The 17,194-nt window shown below is 43.6% G+C and overlaps 1 protein-coding gene across 1 annotated transcript; it reads right to left on the bottom strand.

Moving 5' to 3' along the window:
- Positions 1–1,695: 1,695 nt before the first annotated feature.
- Positions 1,696–8,739, bottom strand: LOC100846535 (phosphatidylinositol 3,4,5-trisphosphate 3-phosphatase and protein-tyrosine-phosphatase PTEN2A). The gene is made up of 13 exons (XM_003576603.4): positions 8,557–8,739; positions 7,440–8,024; positions 6,680–6,781; positions 6,533–6,589; positions 5,738–5,803; positions 5,374–5,550; positions 5,195–5,281; positions 5,051–5,115; positions 4,887–4,963; positions 4,719–4,765; positions 3,085–3,215; positions 2,809–2,878; positions 1,696–2,511 (listed from the first exon to the last, which is right to left on the bottom strand). Exons 2-13 carry the CDS (start codon positions 7,971–7,973, stop codon positions 1,960–1,962), a joined length of 1,965 nt encoding a protein of 654 aa, XP_003576651.1. The 5' UTR covers positions 7,974–8,024; positions 8,557–8,739; the 3' UTR covers positions 1,696–1,959.
- Between the last annotated feature and the right edge of the window lie 8,455 nt (positions 8,740–17,194).

Genomic DNA, 17,194 nt, shown 5'->3' on the forward strand with positions numbered 1-17,194 from the left:
TCTTTGCGATAACCTCCTGAGGCACAGGATTCTTTTCTTCTGAAAACCCCCTGCTATGAATCTCCCAAATGTTCTTTCCCAAACAGGCGGTTCCTGGTTCTCTGGCCGTATCAATCGTTCGCCGCCGTCGCCCGCCCGCCCGGCCGATACAAGATTGGGATGCCCACTGCCTGAAACGATCCCTACTAGTACTATCTCTCTCCTCCCCTCTCTCTCTCTCTCTCCATACGGACGAGCAAAGCAGTGGTGAATGCATGCATAATCGCAGGGTAAATGCAGACTTGAACTATATATAAGAAGTATGCATGTTCTATAGTAGAACTTGGAATGAACTGAAACTGACATGATTCTGACTAGTTAAACCATCTCACGTCGATCAGGGGAACATAAATATTCATGTTCTAAAGTAGAACTTGGAATGAACTAAACTGACAAAGTTGTAACAATTGGCCACATACAAAGTAATCTAAATGACCAGGTACAAGCTTATGTTTCTGAAGTTCATGTCCTTATCTAGTTTCAATTAAGAAAGAACCTCCTTTCTCTCTCTACATATTGAAGAACAATTTACCAGATTATTATTTTTGAACAAGCATTATGAATCAAGCGTTTCACTATTTTTGTTTGTTGATGAACAGTATCAGGTTACTTTTCAATCCATAGAACAGTAGAGCACCATGGTTCCTCTGCTGCTCTTGTTCCAGAGACTAATTCATTTTGTGAGGAAGGGCGAGCTGATCGTTGTGGCGTGTCAAGCTCTCGGAACCTGCGGATCGTTTCAGGCAGCGGGCGTCCGAATCCTGTATCGGCCGGGCGGCGGCAGCGATACGCGGTCGGCGGCGGCGAACGATCGATACAGCCAGAAAACCAGGAACCGTTTGTTTGGGAAAGAAGATTTGGGAGTTTGATAGAGGGGGGGGGGGGGGTTTAGAAGATAAGAATCCTATGCGCTGGGGGTTATCACAAAGACTGAGTTAAGTGGAGGTGTGAACTCCGCACGAGCGTCCCAGCCACAGGTCGCGGATCGCACGGCTCATGTCACTTTGATTGCACGATTGCATTAATCTAGTGATTGCATTAATAGTTCAAAGGTAAATACTGATGGAGAAGAAAGCACGAGAGAGGAGAAATGGAGAGAAAAATGGGAGACAAAAAAGAGGATAAATTAATGGTGTGGTGGACAAAACAATAAACCCCTATTTCACCCTCAAATTTGGAGAATAAATATGGAGGGTAGACATTCTGGACAAATATAAAGGATTTGAGAGTCCTCTTTGATTTCACACCCTCGAATGCACAAACGGGAGAAAATGGAGGCTACTGGAAGTGCCCTTAGGCTGATATCTCAAAGAATCTATAATTTCAGTTACAGTTTGTCACGATAGACTAACCAATTTGAGGGATCCCTCAAAGCAGACATCACAGTTTCCCTCTTAAGCAAAGGAACCGGTTTTGCACACCCGGAATGTCCAAGTTGTAAATGCGTTGTCTCGGGACGTACCGACATTCATGTACTCCTACAACAATTTCTCCGTTAGACATTAGGAGCTGCATTACTACTGCATTATCGGAATTCAAAACTGGGCGAGTTATAAGTTCATCTGCCACTGGGTACAACAGAAAGAACAAACAGAAATCTCCCTTTTTTTCCGCATAAAAGTGTTTCTAGATTTCTAGAACTCACAAACATCCATGTGAGAATCAATCGACAAGGACTTCTATTTGTAAACAAATAGGAGCTGTATTATCGAAATTCAAACTTGGTCGAGTTATAACTTCATCTGCATACAACATCTCACAGCTTGATAAAAGACTACAGTGAACACAAAATGGAAGAATAAATCGGTTCGTTTCAACTTTGCTACCATGTTGCTTCGGACTGGCATTCTATCATGGTCCTTGAAGCACGTAACTATACACATGACAAACCAAACACACCCGCAAAATTCAGAGGCAGGGTTATTCGCTTTCATAATCATCTTCGTCTCCAAACGAGAAGACCGAAGCGTCTGCAGCGATCGCCTTGAACTCGCTCATGCTGGAAGATTCCATGGCAGGTGGTTGTTCTGTGGTGGAGCTGCTCTGGTTGCTAGCTTCAGTTTTAAGAGAGGTAGCATCAGGAGCCCTTGAAGTTCCTTGATCACTGGATATAGTCATTTTCTCAATTCCGCTAGCAGCAGCCGACGCCACCTTTTCTGCAGCACTTGTTACAGAAGGTTTGGCTGCATTTGCTGTACCTTGATTATGGCTGGAGACCTTCTCCTTCCTGCCCTTGGATGATCCATCTTCTGCCTCATTGTCAGAAAAAACATCATCCTTATCGTCAGTTCCAACTTCTTTGTTGGACTCGGCAGGTGCAGCACTATTTTCTTTTGTACCAGTGCTCGCAGATGAATTAGCATCAGGTTTCTTATCAGCGGATCCAGCAGCTGGTTTTTGCTTTGGTGGTAGTGTACCATCATAATCTACCAGAACAACCTCAACTTGGAACCCAGGTGACGGCAATTTTCTCTGGCCAACATAATAATAACCGGTTAGAAACAAATAGGACCCTCTCAAAACAAACACACACACCAGTAACATATCATTTCCATCCACACTGACAAAGAAAATCTAGAGCCTGACTTTGGAACTACAGGCCAATCCATCGAACAAAAATTGACAGGTTGAAGGTTCGTGTGAATTCCAAATAAGACTCAACCATAAGGAGTGAATATTTAGTAGAGCTTGTGGAATAGGTAAAAATTAGGTCTTGACTCTTGACAGATATTACCCATATAAATAAATCAACAATTAAACATCAGTTACCTTGTCAAAATCATCAAAATCAGTTGTATTCAAAGTCACTCTGTTCTCCATCATTGTTGTATTTAGCCAGCTGAAAAACACAGGTGAAGCGATGTATTAAGATAATATATTTTTTTCCAGATTCCAGTCTGAATTTTGATGACATCCTATAAAAATTATGTGTAGATGTACAACTCTGCGACTAACAATCCAATAAAAGGATACTGTAATCATCAAGGACAAGACGACAGAGACTTCGGTAAAGGAATAATGCAGACATTAGGAAATGGAGCTCACCAGTAGAAATCTCCCTGACGATCATGAAATTGAATCTTGAAATCACCAGCTACCTCCGCTAATCCAGGCTCCCCAGGCAATGCAAAAACCATAATTCCCTTCTTTGGTGCAGTAAACCAAAAATCTTCAGGCTGAAAATAAGTTGAAAAGTAAATTTTCAGATGAGAGCAGAGTAATAGCTCTTTTTCTATGATTGAACTAGGAGCTTATATTACTTGAACAGAAGAGTTACAAGAATCAGAAATACAGTTTAACACAGGAATAACTTCCGACACATTTAATATGAAAGAACAAATATATCAAATGATATGGTAAGTCAATGATATACACAGTTAGAAATAGCTTCACGAGGTCATATCATAGGTGGCAGTGAAATAAGAGCCAGAAAATAACTTTTGATGTTTTAGTACTTTGTTTTAGGGATAACAGCAAATAGAACACTACTCCCTCCGATCCATAATAAGTGTCAATGACAACTTTAAGAAAATTTTGAACTAAATCAGCGACACTTATTATGGATCGGAGGGAGCACTAAACTATACTCCCTCCGTTCCTAAATACTTGTCGCTGTTTTAGTGCAAAACGGAGGGAGTACTAAATAAAGCCTGAAACAAAGAAACAGGAGAAGTAAATAGAAACATAGTAGCCACTCAAGTAACAACCACACAAATTCCAAATCGAATTTCTTTATAGCAGTGCAACAACCAGATAATCATGCAATCTTTCGGATTAGCATAAGACCGATAAAACCGGACACTCATGTAATATTCACTGGAATCTAAAAGTACTGTCCTTTTGTCATCATGAGAGAGATCCAGAATACGATGGGAAACCATGAGGTATTATCATCTTTTGCAAATGTGAAGAGGTGAGGATAATCTGGTAAATGTTATTCCGCTTCTGGACACTTGCACCAAAGAATCCTTTTCTACTAGTTGCATTATAGAATTGGAAAACAATGAGGCACCTATGAAATGGTTCTTTGTTATCTATATCTATAGAGGAACATGGGGAGCAATGCAGCGTTTTTGCCTTTTTTGTTTATCCCTGTTTCGGAAGAAAAAATATATGCCATGTATCCTCTTATGTCCCGTGATAAGGGCTAAGATCCTACTGGCTAGGCAAGCAGAATTACATAAGATTGTATCCTTTTAATTTACTTAGGGACCAACTAAGCCATCTATATATTGGGACCAGATAAGGGCTAGGCATGTATCCACTGTCGATCAATCAAATAACGGCTACTTAGTATTTCTTAGTTAATTTTTTCTCTCCACCTAATCTCATGTACTCTATGATCTACAATTTTTACATTTCATCATTAACGTAACAAGATATTGGTTCTAAATATGTTGGCTACATGTGACTGCTTCAAGAAGAGGGATATCCTGTCAACCAGGTGAAATATTTGTTTATTTTTACCATTGGGTACATAAAAAACAGCTGTCCTCATGTGGTTTTCAATTTTCATTACCAACTCAAAACAAAGATAGAAATCACAATATGAACAATCCACTCGAATACTTGTATGAAAGAAAAACACTCGAACTGATAATCTCTGCAGATTACAGATTAAAGCCTTAGTAAACAAAGGGAAAAAAAATACAGAATGGTTTATTAGTGAGAAGGCATACCATTAGTTCTTTTGTTCTTGGATGCTTCTTCGTAGAAAAGAGCACACCTGCATAATAGATAGGCTTATTACTAAATGCAGTAGAAAACTTCAAAACATAGCAAGTTATTATTTTGTTAATTATGATACATGAGATGAATATTTTCCAGTTCAATCATGATGGAAATACCATTGTGATTAGACACGGTAATTGATGGCCTGATCCAATAGGGGCACCTATGAAGGCGGAATCCCCTAAGCATGCACCTGGAGAATGTAATCACATGCTTAGTAACACAATTACAAGATATATGCAGATCATACTGAAATAATTGGAGGGAATAGTGTGAACACCTGCGAGGCGGCTGATTTTCACCATTGAAATAAGTTAAGATGCGCTCAAAGTACTTCACGTATCTCTGTAATTTTTGCAATGCCTTAAGAACAATACACTGAATAAGTTTATCAATAAATTTAAATATTATGAGGGTTGCTCACAATCTGACTCGGAAGAATAAGCCCTTTTCCATCTACACATCTTTTCTGATTGTAGTATTCAATGGACTCCTCCGCAGTAGGAAAGAACTGTCATTACATATGATACATTGTTAGTATGATTTGGTCAAAAGAAGACATTGCTAATTGTAATTGGCATTCAATGCTAATACTAATTTTACCTTTAGGTATACCAGAAGACTGGATATCATCAATCCTGTCCTTGCCTTTCCAGCTTTGCAATGGACAACCACCACATTTTCTATGTCCTCCTTCAACCATGAGTATGCACTTTGGCAAAATGATATGACAAGTTGTATCGGAGGGCAGTTATGGTCATCAAAAGGGAAGCACGCTACCTGAATATGGGCATTGAATTTGAATATACAACAAAATTTAGTATTGCATTATCTAACTATGAGAAGTAAACTGAAGCAAGTAAATTTAATGTGTCAATGTATGTATGGTTGAACATCTTTTTTGGTGAGTTATATGTGTGTCACATGATGCAGAAATGCGACCAAAACTTCTGGAAGCTGCACATACCTTTCCCTCAAAAAGAGATGCATCATACAGCCTTTCTGAGCAAAGGTTGTACACCTTATATTTCCCCTGCAAGATAATAATCAATATAGAGGTTAAAAGGCATAAAACAGTACAACCGCAAGTAACAATCCTAACTGGCTTCATAAATGATGTAAACAAAGATCAAGTCGCAAATGTAAATTGAAGTCAAGTGGCTTTAATAATGAAATCTAACTAGCCCACTGACGTCACAGAATCTCCTGAACTCCAAGAAATAGGTGTTAACATTGATTCATGGAAATCGTTAACCACAAAACTTCTAGAATTAATTGCACACTGGTAAAAAGAGAAAGAGATGTATGTAAAATTCATAGAAACAAAATACAATGGCTGTAGTATAATTACCACTGCCATGCAAATGGAAACATATATAAATATAAATGATCATCTGGTGCCCCTCACCTTATGGAAGATATGTATTACAAAATATGACAGAGTTAACCGCACATTCATCATAACAGAAAAGGGTAAACCCATTGATTCTGGCACCAGTAATTTTTTCCCAACAGTTATTCCTATGTCATTTCAGAGTACACTTTTATAATGAAGCAAGCTTCTTTTTTACGAGAAAGAAAAGCTGGTAAGTACATGTTATTAAGTCAATGCAGCATGGCAGCATGGTGAAGGTATCATCAAGCATACAGGCGCATAAATAAGCAAAAAAGAAACAGAAATTTGCAAGGCACTATTAACAACCTGAAAGGAATTGTCCAGGTAGCATATATGCTACGAAACTTAACAGAGAGCAAAAGATACCTTGTGATGCATTTCAAAGAACCTGATGACTTCCTCCATGTGATTGCGGTAGAAGCCCTGAAATAGAAGTAATAGTGTGTTTTCTTCTCAAGACAAATAAAGAGGAGCAAGCGTAAACATACTTCAATATCTTTTTAGCACACTGACCTCAAAATATCCAAAAATCCCTGAACTCAAATCACCAGCAGGAAAACCCATGGCGATTATGTTCTCCGTAATATATGTCATATCTAAATCAAATCCTCCTTCCTGTTATAGGTAATAGAACCAGGTCAACAGCTACTGTCTTTGATACTAAGCACATAAAGCTGTCGAGCGATCATCTTGCCTACTGTTTGCCATATAGTTTCTTAAGGTGTTCAAGAGAATTAACTTCCAACAAACTAAAGATGATCACAAACAGAATGAAAATGGAGATCATTGCTCCCTTATAGAAGTTTGAACATACTCTCCATATGGCATTCCTGATTGTCCTTGCTATTATATCGCAGTATCAACTATCAAATGACAGATGATTTACTATCATTGTAAGGCATGGAATTGATCATGAAATCCAATTAGAAAGACAAAAGTACTTTTGATTAAAATGATTGATGTGAGACAAATGCTAAAATAACTACTAACATGGATAGGTTTATGAAAGAAAACATTTTCCAAGACAATGTTCCCATCATATCTCAGAAGCGAGCTGTGGAGCAAACAAAGCGCTGAAGAGAATTATATTCTGACTGTAGAGTTTCCACAATGAGTGATAGATGAACAACATTGTTATTAAATCGGAGGGCATGAATGCCTGCCATACACTCATGATGCTAGTGCTACAGTATACAAATTAAACGAGACACGAAAAGCATTTAAATATGTAAGAGTAACTCAAAATTTAGATGACAAGCACGGACATAAATACCTGATATCGTCTTTTATTCTGTGAGACCATGTGGCGAGCCTTGACTTGCACTGCCTTAACAGCATTCTTAGAAGAATCCACAATGCCTTTTGTCAAGGAACCAAAAACACCAGCTTGTGCTGTTGTTGGGGTGCTGCTGCCTTCAGCACTATCATCTTGCTGCTGATCTTTTGGAGATGATCGCAATCCAAGGCCACTAGTGAGGCGGGAAAATGTATTTTTTCCTGTTGGTGATTCTTGGCCAGAAGAAGGCTGGGGGATTTTCAGGTTCTTAGCCCAGGAAGATAAGCCCGATGTGGAAAACATGGATGATGGTGACTCGCGCCCTGCAGCATCTTGTGTGGTGGCAGAATTTGAAGCTTGAGGGGATGAAGGGGTAACATGACTTATACTGGCAACCTGAGTGGTTGAAGCATTTGAAGTGGCATGAGAAACAGAATCAACAGTAGCAACAGCAGCAGGTGCCGCTGTGTCCTGGCTATCCATAGGACTAGCTGGAGGCGGAGGAGATGGCTTGACTTGTTGTTCTTCCATGATTGATTAGCAGAGTTTATTTATCTCAGATAGTTGAACCACAAGCAACATCTGCAAAAACCACAGTACATGGTTATAACACTGGCAGTCTAATCTGTAATACAAAAACAGATTGTGAAGCTGTGAGTATCATACTGTCGATAAATTATTATAATCTCTTGTCCTCGACTGCTAATTGTGTAGCTTTTATTTAAAGATAATTTGAATGCAATAGCTTTTATTTAGACATAACTGACTAAATGAGCTATATTCCAAGGTCCGGTAGCCTTGTGTGGTGGTAAGCTCCAATCCGAAGCTACGGCCACACTGACTACACAGCCCGAGAGAAAGTTCTGAAAACATAAGCGCAAGTTCGTGCGTTCTAAAACTTAAACATAGGGACAAGGACCGCGACCAGAGCCACCCCGCAGCGAGCCACGTCAGCAAGCAAGAATCCTTTTTGCCTAGCAACAGATTCCCGGCGAGCTCGGGCAAAGTAGGCGTGAAACAAATCGATCGTCGATACTGGAAGGGGATCTCTCGGGTCGGTTACAGATTCGGAAACTTGTTGAGTGAGAGAGCGGGCGTTGGGGCCTGGGCTTACCAGCAGCAAGGTGCGGATCTGGGACCGGGCCTGCCGTCCGGGCTTGGGGAGACGGTGGCGGCCGCCGGCCGACGGAAGGAGGGGAGTAGGGCGGCTGCTTCTTCGGCGGAGGTCGGAGTGGGATAGGGACGGGGAGATGGGGATCGCGGTCGAGTCGGGGAAGTAAGCGGAAGGAGACGACCTGGAGTGGTTCAGGGGGTTAAATGGGATCCCTGCGTGACCCCACGCGGCAGTGAGGATGCAGAATCCAGGAACCGGCCAAACAGAGTTCTTTTCATAAAACATATCCGAATTCAGTGTAATCTGAATCAACAAATACGGAGCAGTACCAGCAACACGGAAGCAAACGGTATCCCGCGAAAATAAACCAGATTTTTGCGGGATCCCGTTTACATCCTAGCCAGCAATCAAATACAAACCGAAAGCGCTGTCCTTGAGCACACTACATTTTGGACACGTCGAGCGTAAGAAAAATTCCCAAACCCATTAACACGGACACCTCCGGATTGCGGGGAGGACCAACGATCGGAGGGGGCTTCGCAGGAAATCTAGTTGAACACATCGGGACTCAACAGATCAGTCGCGACAAAAGTTGCGTCGCGATGACGCTGCCATAGCGGAGCTGCGAGTCGGATCCACGGCAGTCGCAAGGTGAGGGTCAACTCTGGGCGTGGGGAACAGCGGAAGACTTCACCGACGATGAAAGAGGTGACGGAGAGGGCAGGTGGAACCACGTGGGCTAAAATGTCACGATGCCAAGGGCTTCGGGGAAATGAGGGGTTCCGGGAAATAAGGATATACTGCGGGGTTTTGGGGGAGCCTTGATTTTTTTAGAGGATTTGCTCGGGTCGTTTTCCCTGACCCAGACCATAGAAAAGGGGTTATTTTAAGAGAAGATCTGCTAGAGACGATCTAATAAGCCGCACGGACAAAGCAGTTGTGGCAGCTCTAGAAGAGCACTAAATAAAATGGCTCGGACCAATGGAAGTTGCCATCAAAGTCCTCTCAAGTGTAGATCCATATAATTTCCTTGAGTATTAAAGAGACACTCTGGTGACTCAAAATAAGGGATAGAGGTGAAGGATCAAGAAAAATAGGGACTATTAGAAGAGTGTATGCAATCCGCACCATATTAATCATCGTGTGTCATGGTTTGCATTATTCGGTACACCTCGTAACCCATCTGAGTTATGTGACTGGTCTGTGTCGTTGATGTAACGCCCAGTTATGTTTGACGTAGTCGGCGTAACGAAAAAATCACCAAGATCAGATGAGAAAAACAGTAACATGTACAAATAAAAACCTTCACCCTTCGCAGATGGTGCGGTATTACAATGACACTCGAACTATCGAAATTGTTATTACAACAACAATATAACCTCTAATTTATAACGCATATTAATGACACTCAGAGTATCGAAATTTTTATCACAGCAACAATATAACCCCTAATTTATAACGCCGATTACAAGTCTCTAAGTCTAATATGGTTTCCTGTGTTAGAGGAAAACCACACGGCGCACTTACCGACCGGAAGTTAGATTAAAAAACCATAATTATATAGAGTGAACGTTCTGCCTGGAACCTCCTAGCGCGACGCGATGCTGGCCCTCGATCTCCTCGCCTGACGCCCGCCGCTGCCGCGCGCTGCCCTCGCCCCCGACTGCACCTCGCGCTGCCCCACCCCAGCCGCACGCCGCGCGCGCTCGCCCCCGTCGCACGCTACGCCCGCCGCCCCTGTCGCCGCCGAGCACCGCCCTGCCCCGACGCGCGCCGCGCTCGCCGCCGCCGCGCGCCGTCCAGCCGCGTCCCCCGCCGCTCGCCGCGCCGCGCTGCCCCAGCCGTGTCCCCCGCCGCCCCAGCCGCCGCCGCGCGCTGCGCCCGCCGTCGCCGAGCGCCGTTTCCGCGGCCGCGCGCGCCACCGAGCGCCCCCGCCGCGTGCTGCTTCCATGCTGCGCTGCCCCTCGCCGCCTCCGAGCGTCATCTCCGTGGCCGTGCGCGCCGCCGTGCGGCCCCCACCGCGCGCTGCACCAGCTGCCGCCGTGCGCTGCTCCCCGCCACCGAGCGCCTAGCTGCGCACGCTGCCGGGGCTGTCCCCGCCACGGAGTGCACCCGCCGCGCACTGCCCCCCGCGGTCACCTCGCTCCGTACCGCCTTCACTCATTTATCGAGCTGGAGCAGGCTGCGGTGGACGTGCTCCCGGATGTTATCCTCGCTAGTCCCCATGGGTCCTCTCGTCGACCTCGAGGAGGAGGAGAAGTAGGACGCGTCGATGCGCTCCCGGAAAGATCCCGCGCCGACATGGCGACATGATTAGGGCGCCGGGGGACTGCTCGGGGTGGCTGGACACGCGCTCGCCACGTTGCGTCGTGTACGCCTCAAGGGGCAGCTTTGCGGAGGAGGTGGCCAAGATGGCGCATAGGTTGGCGTCCACGGAGGGGTGATGCCCTTCGCGTGGGTGATACGTCTAGACTGCAGCGGGATATTGGCAACTCATGTGCATTAGGAATGGCAATTTGATATAAATTGGCGTATATCAAATTGGTGTACATGGTTATTATTGTTTGGTACGAGTGGCAATTTATATTCAGTAGGTTTGCAATTTATGTTCATTAGATGCGACATGGAAATATGATTTGTGCGTAGTCGTTTGAATGAGCGTGATAGCTCAATTGGAGCGAAAAAGATACGAGATGTCCTGATGTATGGTAGATTTTGACTGAAATGGATGGACATGATAATTTGTGTTCAGTACGAGTGGCAATTTGTGATCGCTGGGGTGGTAATTTGTGTTCATTACAGGGAGCCAATTTGTGGTCATTACGAGAAGGCAATTTGTAAACACTAGAGAGTGGCAATTTGTGTTCATTACGGGTGGTAATTTGTGATCACTTGGGGTGGCAATTTGTTTCCATTACGGGGCGGCAATTTGTAAACACCGGTAAGTGGCAATTTGTGTTCATTACTGGTGGCAATTTGTGATCATTGGGGTGGCAATTTGTGTTCATTTAGGGTGGCACTTTTATTTAAGCGAGGGTGACAATCTGTGTTCATTTAGGGTGGCACTTTTATTTAAGCGAGGGTGACAATTTGTGTTCATTACTGGTGGCAATTTGTGATCATTAGGGTGGCAATTTGTGTTCATTTAGGGTGGCACTTTTATTTAAGCGAGGGTGACAATTTGTGTTAATTAGGGATGTCAATTTGTATTAAGCGATGGTGGCAATTTGTGATCTTTAGTGATGATATTTTTACATTAGATGCGAAGAGAGATAAAGCATGGGTGAGATTCGTTCAAAATGGACATGGTAGCTCAATTTGAAGCGCCGACGATGAGACATGTAGTGCCAGGTTGTAGATTTTGACCGAAAATGGATTGAGACGATTATTTTGTGTTCATTAGAGGTGTCATTTGTATTCAACAACGGGTGCAATCCATGGTGATAGTTTTTGGCCAAAATGTTTAGTTCTACATGCCATAAGTATGAGTTGGTTTGACGACAACAAATAGAGATACTTTTTTTATTTTTTTAAACTTTCCTATTCTTTTTTATCACGTGGGCGCTGCCGCTGCCAACACTCGCGCCGCGCCGTCGCACGCCTGCTGCCTCGCGCCGAGCCGCCTCCCTTGTTGTGCATTGGACTGTCGTCGTGCGCCGTCCCAGCCGCCGACCACCGCAGGCCTGCGCCCCCACACCGTGGGCCATCGTGCCAGCTCGCTGGCGCACGATCGTCGCAGTCTAGTCCAGACCGTAAAAGAATTAGAATTATGGGTCCTGCCTCTTCTCTCTCTCTTCATACGTGTATGGCAGCACAATGCATGCCAACGTGATGGTATGTGTGCAGGCACTTGCATGATGCGATGCATGCAATCAAAGGCGTGGGCATTGCAGTTGCTCATTTGCACACATGCGGTTAGGCTAATGGCCGGCAGTTAACAAAGCGCAAACAGCGTCGCGCCCTGGGGCTGCAGCGCGAACTGCGTCGCGCGCGTGGACGGTAGCGCGTACGGTCGCGCGCTATTTCCCTCCATTAAAAAAATGCTTTTGCTTGGGAGCAGTGATTCCTGCACGATGGCTGAGCCTGCATATGCATATATCTTTGCGGGCCAGTGTCATTTCGTGGGGGGTTTTGACTTTTTTTTTGGTGTTCCCGTGGGTTGTGTTTAGACTTTGCTTTTTCTGTGGTTGGCCTTTGGTGTTTGTACAGAGACTCACGATAGATTTAATTTGGGCATTGTGAGTAGTATTGTGTTGGTCCTATTTTTCAGTTATTTTTTGGAGTGCACGTTTTAATCCGGCTGGACTGTTTTTAACTTGTGTTTGTTGATGTTTTTTCTACTTGATCGGCGTGTGCCCTATTTTTATTTCATAAATTTTCATATGCAATTTTTAGAATGGCGCATAAATTTTCACCTGCAATTTTTAGAATGGCACATAACTTTCACCTGCAATTTTTAGAATCGCTCGTAAACTTTCACCTGTAATTTTTAGAATCGCGCATAAATTTCACCTGCAATATTTAGAATCACGCATAAAATTCAACTGCAATTTTTAGAATTGCCCATAACTTTCACCTGCAAACTTTTGAATCACGCATGAAGTTTCACCTGCAATTTTAAATTCATGCATAAAGTTTCACCTGCAGTTTTTTAAAATTTCATTGTTATTATTTTTGTTGCTTTTTTCTTTTCTCCGGGGCGTTGGTTGTGCTACGCAAGTGTGCTTTCATCAGGATCAGACATTTTTTCAAATTTTAAGTTTTTAACACCGTTTTCAAATTTGTAGCAATACACATTAGAAACATATAATGAGGACTGGATTTATATTACTATAAGTACGAATGCTTTTTATTATGATCTCAAACTCCGAAGCACACAGACGCGCGGACACACATACACACACGCACACACGATGGGGTGCTAGCTGGCTAGCCGTCCAGCCGGTCGACTGAGAAATACTGAGCCGTAGGCACTCCCTTAAAAAAAAGAGCAAGCAAAACGTGGATTAGATAAGATGCTCTGTACAATCTATACTCAGGAAGTGATATTATTAAACTGACCTAGGCTGTAGTGTTAACCGAGCAAACATTCTACAATGTGCATCATTCATGTGCATGTGCACGCAGACTCAATCAAGAGAGCAGGCAATAAATCTGGAGTATGCATTAAAACTTCTACATTTAGCACCTGCAAAGAGAAAGGGGCGGAATGTGACCGCCCGGTGGAAGCGGTGCTCGGTGAAAGTGTTAGGCCTGGTGACCACATCACATTACCAACAAAATTATTTAGCTCCAACGAGAAGTGAAGCGGAACGTCAATCAGTCACCACGGGAAAGGAGTACTGCTGCTGATGGGTTCGTTGCATGGAAAACAAAAAATTTCTTATGAGAAGTGCGGGAGAAACTCAATATAATATCTACTAGATGTAAGTAACGAGAGGGATTAAGCGTTACGATCACGGGATCGTTGTTGGCGTAGTGGTACTTTCGATGAGATCGATCTCAATGCCGAACGTACGGCACCTCCTTGGTATCCACACATACGGCTTGATGTCGTCTCCTCTTTCTTGATCCAGCAAGACGAGGGGGAGAGGTTGACGAGATTCCGGCAGCACGATGGCGTGGTGTAGGATATGGTGGACAGCTCCGCGGACAGGGCTTCGCTGCGCACGGGAGAGAAGGAGAGGGGCTCAGGGGAGAGAGATCCAGCTGAGGGCTTGGTGTGTCCTCTCCCCCTGCCCCTCACCTCTATTTATACAGGGGGTGGTGGCCAGGATTTGCCCCTCCTCCAAGAAAGAGCTAGGGCTGGCCAGGGGAGGGAAAGGAGTCCCGGGAGGACTCCCTCCCCATGAACTCCCCCACGTACGGTTCTTCACCGGACGGTGGAGTTGTTCCTCCCCTTTCCCCCTAATGGGCCTGGATAACTAATTAGATTGCTCTAATTAATTACTATAAAGGGCCAATTAAATTCTCAGTAATATTCTAGAACATTCCAGAACCTTTTGAGAACTTCCGAAACCTTTTAGAACATTCCCGGTCGATACCGTAAAATATCCCAAACTTTTCCGAAACCCTGAAACAGCTTTCCCATATATAATTCTTTATCTCCGGACCATTCCGAAGCTCCTCGTGATGTCCTGGATCCCATCCGAGACTCCGAATCAATATTCGACATCATCATCTATTATCTCATCGAACCCTAGCGACATTAAGCGTTAAGTGTGTGACCCTACGGGTTCGAGAACATGTGGACATGACCGAGACACCTCTCCGATCAATAACCAATAGCGGGATCTGGATGTCCATAATGGTTTTCACATATTCCACGAAGATCTCATCGGTTGAACCACGGTGTCGAGAATTCAATTAATCCGGTATTCAATTCCCTTTGTCTCGCGATATATTACTTGCCCGAGATTCGATCGTCGGTATCACCATACCTAGTTCAATCTCGTTACCGGCAAGTTCTCTTTACTCGTACTGCAATATAATATCCCCGTGACTAAACACATTAGTCACATGCTTGCAAGCTCATTAGGATGTTATATTACCGAGAGGGCCCAAAGATATCTCTCCGTCACATGGAGTGACAAATCCCAGTCTTGATCCATACAACCCAACATGCACCTTCCGAGATACCTGAAGAACACCTTTATGATCACCCAGTTACGAGATGACGGTTGATGTCCACAAAGTATTCTTCCGGTACTAAGGAGTGGCATGATCTCATGGTCTAAGGAAATGATACTTGACATAATGAAAGCATTAGTAATTTAAACTTAAGTGAGACAATCAAAAGCTATGCTTAGGTTTGGGTCTGTCCATCACATCATTCTCCTAAGGATATGACCTCGTTATTAAATGACAACACATGTCTATGGTTAGGTAACCTTAACCATCTTTTAATCAACGAGCTAATCTAGTAGAGGCGTATTAGGGACACGGTATTTGTTTATTTATCCACACATGTATTTAGTTTCCTGTTAATACAATTATAGCATGGATAATAAACCTTTATCAAGAACAAGGAAATATGAATAATAACAAATTTATTATTGCCTCTAGGGCATATTTCCAACAGCTGCATGTCTAAATCTTTAAACATTGTGCTTTGTTTTCATCTCCTTTCACGCTCTCGCCGCCCGGCAGCCGGTCAGTCATGCAGTCCAGCATTCTGCTCATCCGCGACAGCCCCATGACACTGCCCCGCAAGCAAGCTCCCCCTGCCGCGACATGCCGCTGCCTAGCATGCTGCCCTTCCTGCTGCTGCCATCCCGGGTTGATTCCTTCGGCGTGGAAACTCATATCGATGATCCGAAGCTCCTTGGCAAATTTTCGCGGCTCGGCGAGGTCGTTGGCCGCGACAAGGCGCGGGTCGCTCGCGTTTCGGCGGGTAGAGGGCGCGTGAGGAGGTGCGGCTTGCGAGAGCGTCGAGCTCCGTCAGCACGGGGCCCGTGGTGAGCCCCGAGTTAGAGCGGAGCTCGAGCATCTCCAACGTGCATAGGTGGAAGACAACACTGACAAGGGCCCCTGTCCGTCAGAGGGGAGAGAGGAAAACGAGGGCACAACCAGATCTCACCCGTTGGATTTAATTGACGATCAGATTAGAAGATATCCCTTCAGTTCGTATACATCGTATAATGGACCATATATTAGTTACTTAACGTACTTTAGTTCCTAAACATGCATCAATCGTGAGTTCGAGGACCAAACTGCACATGCTCCTCAATTTCAGGAACCGCGCGTGCATTTTACTCGTAGAAATGGGTTATAGTGTGTAGATGGGAGTGTGTGGTGTGTACATGTGGTAACCATGGCTTATGCATGGCACCACGACCAAATGGCATGCAGCCAGCTGGGTCCATTTAGGGGTTTCTTCGCTGCTAATAAGTTTGCAATGACTGAAATGTAAAAACTGAGCACTTATAATTTTAAGATATTTAATTGCATGATAGTAAACAAGATTTCTCTGTGGACTTCTGTATACATTGGAATTTGGTAATCTTTTATATCGAATTAGCAGAAACCCACTACTTGATTTCTCTTAACATGCAAGCATACCACGTCATCACACCATTAATTTGTTCACACCTATTTAGTGGAAAACTCATATTTTTTGCACATGCATGCATGCTACTTTTCATCAAGCTATTTCCACTAAGTGAAAAATCTATAATCTATCATACAATTCCATTATACATTTTCACTGAATACTCTTTTGTTGCTACTTTTCACTCATGTATGTTCTCAATAACGTGGGCTCACCTATATTAACTAAAAATTTCCGCAACAACGTGTGGGGCATCATCTAGTTGGACTAAATAATAGGGTCCAAAAACCTGAGTTTCACATTGATACATTCTTAGTGAGAATTTGTATGTGTTATTTGTATAGTTACTCCGGCCAACAAAGGATGTCTTAACTTTGACTAAATTTGAATGCATCTATACCCTAAGTCATGTCTAGATACATCCAAATTGACAAACTTGAGACATCTTTTGTTGGCCAGAGGGAGTATCTAGATTTTTAATATTACATCAATAAAATGAATAAAATTCTGACCACGAGACAAGTTTCTTTTAACAATACCAGTAGTGTGTAATATTTAATTAGTATGTTAAATTGAAAAAAAAAAATC

Source organism: Brachypodium distachyon, chromosome 4, assembly GCF_000005505.3.
Source record: "Brachypodium distachyon strain Bd21 chromosome 4, Brachypodium_distachyon_v3.0, whole genome shotgun sequence".
Lineage (NCBI taxonomy): Eukaryota > Viridiplantae > Streptophyta > Magnoliopsida > Poales > Poaceae > Brachypodium > Brachypodium distachyon.

What these genes read in the sequence shown, in the direction of transcription:
- LOC100846535 (XM_003576603.4), bottom strand. Translation starts at nt 7,973, where the DNA reads ATGGAAGAACAACAAGTCAAGCCATCTCCTCCGCCTCCAGCTAGTCCT. An exon ending in TCTTTGAAATGCATCACAAG is followed by an intron (nt 5,804 to 6,532) that starts GTATCTTTTGCT and finishes ATTATCTTGCAG; the next exon opens with GGGAAATATAAGGTGTACAA. An exon ending in TTATTCTTCCGAGTCAGATT is followed by an intron (nt 5,116 to 5,194) that starts GTGAGCAACCCT and finishes CAAAAATTACAG; the next exon opens with AGATACGTGAAGTACTTTGA.